At 35.9% G+C, this 8,954-nt stretch overlaps 1 protein-coding gene across 2 annotated transcripts in view; it reads left to right on the forward strand.

Annotated features, from left to right (window-relative positions):
- The first annotated feature begins 209 nt into the window (after positions 1–209).
- The window catches only part of LOC111383328 (histone-lysine N-methyltransferase, H3 lysine-9 specific SUVH4-like), a 19,625-nt gene continuing 10,880 nt past the window's right edge, over positions 210–8,954 (forward strand). Inside the window, exons 1-7 of one of the 2 annotated variants that reach the window (XM_023007415.1) lie at positions 210–728; positions 1,061–1,126; positions 1,369–1,437; positions 2,665–2,722; positions 3,529–3,638; positions 4,011–4,193; positions 8,627–8,734. In XM_023007415.1, coding sequence (XP_022863183.1) covers positions 309–728; positions 1,061–1,126; positions 1,369–1,437; positions 2,665–2,722; positions 3,529–3,638; positions 4,011–4,193; positions 8,627–8,734 — 1,014 coding nt within the window. In that variant the 5' untranslated portion in view covers positions 210–308. The remainder of the gene's footprint in view (positions 729–1,060; positions 1,127–1,368; positions 1,438–2,664; positions 2,723–3,528; positions 3,639–4,010; positions 4,194–8,626; positions 8,735–8,954) is intronic. The other variant, XM_023007416.1, reaches the window with a different exon arrangement.

Raw genomic sequence — 8,954 nt, forward strand, 5'->3', positions numbered from 1 at the left:
GAATTTTTGAATAGTGTATTGATGAGAAATATGTGGTTAAAAGATAAAAATTTTTTTTGATTTGCATATAATATTATTTTATTAAAAAATGTGTGATTGAAATAATGTCAAATCACTAAATGTATTTTGGTTGAAAAATGGACTCAAACAAGTGCAATGGGGTCAAACGGCCCCTCAATCACAATATTTATGCTGTCTTGTCATATTTCACTGCTGATACACTTGGCTCTACCGTCTCAGCTGGTCAGCCCTAAGGAGTTCAATTCAAAATTCGAATTCCCTCCCGGCTGCTCTACAAGCTCACAAAAATGGGGGTTCCGGCTTGCAACGTCGAGATCTCGGCGGAAAATGGTAAGGCCGGAGTCAACTCCGATGCCGTGGCTCCATTGCGGCGGAGCAGCGCGAGATTGCAGAAAATGCAGAATCAAAAATCGTCCTCTGTTGAGGTATCTGCTGAAAATGAATCCGGGTCGAACGGTATTCGGAAGGAGAGCAGTGTTTCGAGGAAGAATACGGGGCGGGCTTACAGAAAGAGGAAGGTTGAAACGCCTCACGCCACTGTGCTGCCCCAAAATGGAGTAGTCGGTGAGGCTACTGAAACTCCTGAGATGGTGAACGGTGGGGACACGATTATTAGTTCCAGTGATTCTTTGGTTGGAAAAAGTGCACATACGAAGGTTACTGAGACTTTGCGGACTTTCAACAAGTATTACCTTCATTTTATTCAGGTACATTAAATATCTGCTCTATGTTTTTGTTCCTTTTCTGGGTTATTTTGACAACTAGCCTGCAAAAAGACTGATTGAAATGTTTCATTAATATTGAGTCTTCTGTAATTCTTGGCTCAATGTTAGTACCATTTAGCATGCTGTAAAATATCTCAAGCATTAAACAGATATTGCAACATTCATTTGAGACCAGTTTATGGTTTATTTAGTTGCTAATTGGAAATGTCACAAATTCTGCTTATATGTTACCTGTTAAAAGAAGGAATTTTTTTAGATGCATTTGCTAAACCCTTTTTTTTTATTTTTTAAATTTATTTATTTATTTTTTGTAGGAAGAAGAGAAGAGGTGTAAAAGACAAGAAGTTGATCAAAAATCACCGAAGAGTTCAAAATCCAAGGTTTGAATTTATCCAATCCCCTTCAATTCTCTATATTTGGTTCCTTAACTGCTGATGTGGCAATGGATTTGTTACTCGAGGCAGTTGATTTCTTTATCATATCACCAATTATGCTATTTTGTGCAGCAAAACTCATGATTTCCCGATCTTGGAGCACATAATACCAGTCTTATAGCCATACTTCTTGGTTTACTAAAAAGCATATGAATTAACTTCAACTTACCATGTCGAAATTTGTGCAGAAGAACTGCAAAACTGCAGATGATACTAAAAGGGGTTCCAAACGACCTGACCTGAAGGCAATAACCAAGGTATGTCACTGTTTTGTCTGGCTAAATCTATATATACATGCACCTTGTCGATGTTCACTTTCTTGTAAGCTTGATTTGTTCTAATATTCCTATTCTTTGTTAATTCGTTAGCATTTTGTTAATCATTGATATTGTGCCATTCATTGTTTTAAAAAAGTATTTGAGGGTGATGCCTCAAATTGCGCCTCACATGAGGCTCTCATAAATTGCCTCAAGTATTTGAGGCTCATGGCTCAATTTACTAAGGCTTACTCCTTGATTTATTCATGGATATTGTGCAATTCATTGTTTAAATAATGTATTTGAGGCTTATGCCTTAAATTCCGCCTCATGCTCATGTCTTTATTTACCAAGGCTTACTCATTGACTGATTCATGGATATTGTGCAATTCATTGTTTAAAAAAAGAATTTGAGGCTTACTCCTCTCTCGAGGCTTACATAAAGTGCCTTAAATATTTGTGCTGCACTCCGGCTTACTCCTTGACTTAGTGAGGCTTATGCCTCAAGGCTATGTATCAATATGACTTAGTTTGCCTAGTTGTCTTGCATTTTCTAGACTTTCTATTAAAGGCCTTAGCCTTTTGAACTATTTTTCTTCTCTTGATTTATTTTTTGCTTGTTTGCAAGCTAAACTATTAATATGCCTCCGTTTGGTACCCATTTTTTTCAAAATGCATTTTTCTCTCTCTTCTTTTCAACCACACATTCTTTATTAAAATAATATTACACATAAATAAAAAATTTTTCCTTATTTTTCAACCACACGCTTCCCATCAAGTTACTATTCTAAAATGCCTCTCAAACACCCCCTATGTTTTATGGTGTATGATTTATTATGAGCATAATTTATTAATTTTATATTCACTTGAATTATTTATTAGTCTATCTTGAGGCTTACGCCTCAAAACGCATATGATATTGGCTAGCCTTACATATTTATTTTGTTTAATTGTAGTCATCACCATTACGTGCAAGGTGGGTTCGCTTTTTATACTGAGAACATTTATGTACTCTCCTAACATGTTGTACTACCTCGTTAAAATGTACACTTTGTTATTTAAAATTAGTCTTCAACAACATACTCATATACATACTAGGGTCATGCTAGTTTGGAGTTTGTCTTCAAGTTTAGTGTTTTCTTCTATTTGATTCTTGCTATATGTCGTGAATGTGATATTACCTTTTCCCTTTAAGTAAGTTTTACTTCAACGTTTGTCGAAAATTAGCAGATGATGGAGATGGGAGCTATTCTAAACCCTGAGAAGAGGTTTGGCTCCATTCCAGGTTGGTGAACAGTATATTAAAGTTTTTGCAGAAGTTATAAGATAATTGATGCTCTGGAAACATCTAGTAGCATTTGCATTGGAGTCTTTTGCTTAATGTAAGAGTTCATTTCTTCCACCTTTAGGGGAATGACATTGGGTTGGTGCTAAAACTTGGCGTCTATTTGGTCTAATAAGAATATGTTTCATTTGCTCTTCGTGTGTGGTCTTGATGTTTTCTTATTAGGGTTCCTAACTTGACATGTTTTGTGGTGCTTAAACATTCATTATGCTACCTGGGATTCACCACATTGTCTTGTTACTTTACAGCATATTTGGCATAGCTTAAATTTTAGTCTAGGATGTGATCCACAACTTATTAGTCACTTATTATGCACACATTCTGTAGCACCCACAATTTATAAGCACTACTAAATAGGCACTTAATAAGCTTCTCTAAATACTATTCTTGTTTCTTTTCTTTCCCTTCTTCATTCATTATTTTGAGAGACTTCTTGATTGGTGTGTAGGAACCATTGAATGCTACTAAATGAGTTTCTTATTTAATGTAAGCTTTTTGTAGAGACTTTTTTTCTGTGCCACCAATGTATAAAATTTCTAATGGTATAACAAGAGTTTTTCAAACATTTACCAATGAGGCCTTAAAAAACCATGTTAATCCAATACTTCCCATTAGTGAATCTTAGATGATGTCATCAATATCTTGGCTTGAATAGTCCTTGAATTGTCTGGACACAGAAGTAAAATTTGGTAAATTATATTTTTCTGGATAAGCATACATGGATTTAAATGCATTGGTTATGACAGGAATTGATGTTGGTCATCAATTTTTCTCTCGGGCTGAGATGGTGGTCGTCGGTTTTCATGGTCACTGGCTGAATGGAATTGATTTTATTGGCTCGGCTGCTCGTAATTCGGTAATATTGAATTCCTTTATTCACTATTCTCAGAGCATGGACGCTTCCTTTATTCAATATTCTCAGATCATGGATGCTCTCATACCTTGTGTATATATAATACCTCTTGTAGACAAAGGGCTGAATATTTTATGTGGCCATTGGCCATGTAAGAAGAGTGATATGTAGCTTCCTCTTTGAGTTCAGGATATTTTCCCTTGTTTGCTATCAGATTTACAAATCTGTTAAGGGACATTTTGCTTGTACTTTATTATTTTTTTCATTTTGTTGCATTACATATTCTAGATGGAATCGTTCTTTTCATCGATCAGCAATCATTACATGGATTTTTATTTTTCCTTTTCTTTTTTCCCTTTTTTTGTCTCTCTTCAGTTGCTGGATTGTAGTCAGTACACACTACCTCTTGCTACATCTATTGTCTTGTCTGGCCAGTATGAAGACGATCAAGACAACTGTGAGGATGTGGTCTACACTGGTCAAGGTGGGAACAACTTGCTCGGTGACAAGCGTCAGATAAGAGATCAAGTCATGGAACGTGGTAATCTGGGACTTAAGGCATGTTGATTCCACTTTCCATTGTCTATATTTTTATGCTCACTCCACATACAATATATGTAATAAATTGACCTTGGGTTGCACTTTTGAGTTTTAATCTTCCATATGCTTTGTTATATGGAAACTTCAATTAGGGTAGTATGTTCGTGTCGACACGTGTCAAATACCGACACTCTTAGGATACTTTGATCATTTTTCTTTCTTTATAAAAATTGTTATATATTTTCAACTCATAGTTAGTATTAAATAACAAATAGGTACTCATATTTAAAAGAGTTTAACAAGAAAAATTAATAACAAGTATAAGAACTAAATTTATACTATATAATTGAAGAACTTTAAAGAATTTGATCAATGTGTTGGCTACGTGTCAGTTTTTTCTGAAAAATTACGTATCAACGCATGTCGGGCATACTTGTCCATGTCGGTGCATCATGGTCCACATGAGTATGAAATGAATTAAACATGATGGCTGATGCTGGATATTGTGATGAAGCACAGTAAAATTCATACATAATAGCAAGGAATGGCATAGTATTCATGATATAATCATATATACAACTCACTATACCCCTACGTTGCATGAGACAACCTGATTTGAAATAAAAATGAAAGTAATATTCTCCAGTCAGAAATTGTTATTTGCAATGAAAGATGGCTGGCAGTTCATGATTGAAGACAGAGAAATCAGGTCCCATGTTAAAATTTATTGTTGATAAGATGAATTATTAGGATGCATATATAATATATAGTATAATTGCTGCAAAAGATTAGACCTGCACTGAGTAATGAAAATTATTGTCTGTAATGGTAATTGCAACCACAAATGTTTTCAAACACCATTCTCAAGGTATTATAAAAAATAAATCCGTTCTCAAAGTTTTTTGTTATGTATTTTGATGATTCTATTTTTCGTCGAAGAACTGTCTTATTTTGATTCCATATTTGTATCAAACTAGTCCCTTCTATGGTGTTTATTAATACGAGGTTAATCATTAGTAGTTTGATTGTTAACTAGAGATCTGTGTGTAGTACAACTACAATTAGTTTCCTACTACTAAGATGTTTTATATTTTTTAGGAGTTTGATTTATTTTTAGTTTTCTTGTAATAGGATTTTGGTTAGGATTATAGTTTTTAGATGTTTTGATTAGATTAAAGTTTTATTAGTTTCATAGTTTCGTTATTTCAATCTATTAGTACTATTAGGAATAGTGATAATTTGCCTGTAAATATAGGACACATTGTACAATTTTCATTCATTCATTATCCAATCAATAAAAGCAAGTTATCCAATATAGTTTTTCATATTTCTTTCATTACAATTCTTATTACAAGGATTTATCCACGCTTCCACACCAAAATTGGTATCAGAGCAAGGAATTCACCTTAATCCGATGGCCGACGATGGTACTGGTGGCAGTCGGACCGTCGACGACGAACGGAGGCTCAACAAACTCGAACAATGAATCGAGGGGATTGGCGAAGCTCTTCGCAATCTCATGAAGATGGTGACCTCGTTAACTGTGAAGTAAAGACTCGAACCCGTGGAGAAACAACCAAACTGGAAAGAAACTCAGCAAAAGGGAAAAGAATTAGATTACAGTGAATACATGGCAAAACAACCAATCCAACAGAAAGAAGATGACTCAAATTTTGGCTAGGACACTAACCTGGAAGTAAGCAGTCAAAGGGTTGCAGCGGGTATGGGAACGCAGTCTATACCCCAACCCCAATTCGCCTCAAGCCAGGAGAGATGACACCAAACCTTTGAAGATGACTGGCTCCGGCAATTGAACCCTAGCCTCATGGTCGACGTGACAACATAATCATGAATCGTGATTTTCGTGAGCCCATTCCACTACAGGTGTATGAAAGGAGAAATCGAGTCGCGATGGTCCATGTGATGATGCCGACCTCCAAAGGGCTCCAATCGACCGCGACGGTAGAGCCGGTGGTCAACCGCGAGTAACAGTGAGGAATATGGAACGGCAGAGAGGAGGCCGTGTCGAGTTCAAAGAAGTAGAAGAGAATTGTGATGATTTTGACCAAGGCTTTAATTTAATTTTGACCAGAGAGGTAATTTTGATCAAAGAACCCATTTTGATCGAGGTATTAAGTTTGATCGGCAACTAAGAGATAGGGGTTTTCAACAAAGACGACCACGGGGGTTCGACTATTCATTGGAAGAAGAAGAAATTTTTTGACCGAGGGCCAACCATTGAGGTCCAAATGTTCAAGAATTTTAGATGAAGATGGACTTGCCATGTTTTGACGGTCGATTAAATATTGAAGATTTTTTGGATTGAATCCATACCGTTGAAATTTTTGTTGACTATTTAAATATCTCGGAACAAAGTCAAGTTAAACTTGTAGCGTGCAAATTAAAAGGTGGAGCTTCTGCATGGTGGGAACAACTTCAATTTAATCGACTAAGACAAAGAAAGCAACATGTGCAGAACTGGCTCAAGATGAAACGGTTGTTGCAAAGACGATTTCTCCCTCTAGATTATGAGCAATTTTTGCACTAGTTGTATCAGAATTGTTAACAAAACTACAGGACTGTAAACGAATACACAGAGGAATTTTATCGATTAAATGCCAGCGTTAATTTGTCAGAAACAGAAGCTCAATTAATTGCGCGATATATAGGAGGCCTAAAGTTAGTCATTCAGGATCGCCTAGCTCTTCAAGAGATCTGGACCATGACACATGCAGCCAATCTGGCAATGAAAGTAGAAAATCCTACGAATGGCACCACAGCCCGTACTCAAAGTAATTTTCGACGGCTAATTCAAGAAACTTATGGTATTTCAAAGGGTGCAATGACCTCAAGTAACAACAATACTAACATCAATGATACCACTCCAATTCAAAATTTAACACAGAATTAAAGAGGAACTTCCACTCTTATTCAATCTAACACCCAAGGCAGAAATCAAACACAGCAACGAGTCAATAATGACCCTTATGTTCGCACTAATTTAGGTATGTGCTTTCGGTGCAATCAATTAGATCTTTCAAACAGCCGTCCAAACAGGCGATCCATTAACTTTGCAGAAGAAAGCGATAGTAGGAAAGAACAAAATCTTGAAGACAATGATTATGAGGGTGGTGGTGTTGCAGATGTAGGTACAGGGGAAGAATTGGCGTGCATTATCCAACGCCTTTTGCTTGCTCCAAAAAAGCCCGATACCTCTCAACGACACAAGATCTTCAAGACTTGATGCACTGTTCGTAATAAGGTATGCAGTGTGTTCATTGACTGTAGTAGTAGTGAGAATGTCATTTCTAAAGCTGTGGTGAAAGTTCCTTTCATGCTTAAAGTGATTGTATACCTTCCGTGTACTCTCTTTTAAGGAATAAAATTCTCTGATTATTTATCAAAAAAAAAAAAAAAAGGCTGTGGTAAAAGCTCTAAATCTGAAGATCGAGAGACACCTTTCTCCATACAAGATTGCATGGATTAAAAATGGCTCTAAAGTTCAAGTTCTAGAGATTTGTAAGGTTCCTTTGTCAATTGGAAAATATTACAAAGATGAAATTATATGCGACATGATGGATATGGATGCTTGTCACATCTTATTGGGTCGTCCATGGCACTATGACATTGATGCCACTTATAAGGACGGGATAATACTTTCATATTTTGGAGGTTCAATCGAAAGATCGTTTTGGCACCACAATCTCAACCTGTGGAAACCAACCCTGCTATCAAGGAAGAGAAACCACTTTTTACCAACATATCAGGCCCAAAAGTCTTTGAACTAGTAAAAGAGCCACGCAATATTTTAGCATTAGCAGTTAAAGATCAATCAAAAGCAAGTATGAAGATACCCGCCAAAGTTCAGAAGATAACTTATCAGGTAGATCTATTCCTAGATAAGACCAAAGATTATGGGGAAGTAGAAATTCAAGAAATTTTTGAATATTTTCCTCCGGATTGATTGATTTTTTTTTGGTCAATAAAACACGAGGACGAGTTTTTCTTCAAGTGGAAGGGATTGATGTAGTACAACTACAATTAGTTTCCTACTACTAAGATGTTTTATATTTTTTAGGAGATTGATTTCTTTTTAGTTTTCTTGTAATAAGAATTTTGTTAGAATTATAGTTTTTAGAAGTTTTGACTAGATTAGAGTTTTATTAGTTTCATAGTTTACTTATTTCAATCTCCTAGTACTATTAGGAACAGGGATAATTTGTCTATAAATATAGGACACGTTGTACAATTTTCATACATTCATTCATTTGTTATCCAATCAATAGAAGCAAGTTATCCAATATAGTTTTTCATATTTCTTTCATTGCATTTCTTATTACAAGAATGTCAATGCTTCCGCACCAATCTGTGTGCCTGCAAACTTAGAAACCTATTTCCAGTGTACTGGATTCAAAGTATCTCTCTGTAACTTCCAGATCATTTTTTTGCAGAACTGTATGGAGCAATCCATTCCTGTTAGAGTGACGCGTGGACATCAATGTCGAAAGAATGAAAATAGCTATGCAGGAAAAGTTTACACTTACGATGGCCTGTACAAGGTTGTTATGCTCAATTTACCCCCGACAAGCTAATCTTTTCTGTTTAACTTGCCACTGATAAGAAGGCAGTCCATGTTTCACATAATGGTGACGGACTTGTCATCCAACAAAAAATTATTAATAACTAGCTATTTTGTGACAGTTTTCGGTGAATGGTGGTGCTGTCCTTAGTTTATGCTCTTAGATACCATGTAGTTCTCTCATGGCCATGGTGTAGCCC

Source organism: Olea europaea, unplaced genomic scaffold, assembly GCF_002742605.1.
Source record: "Olea europaea var. sylvestris unplaced genomic scaffold, O_europaea_v1 scaffold2660, whole genome shotgun sequence".
In the NCBI taxonomy this organism is placed as follows: Eukaryota; Viridiplantae; Streptophyta; class Magnoliopsida; order Lamiales; family Oleaceae; genus Olea; species Olea europaea.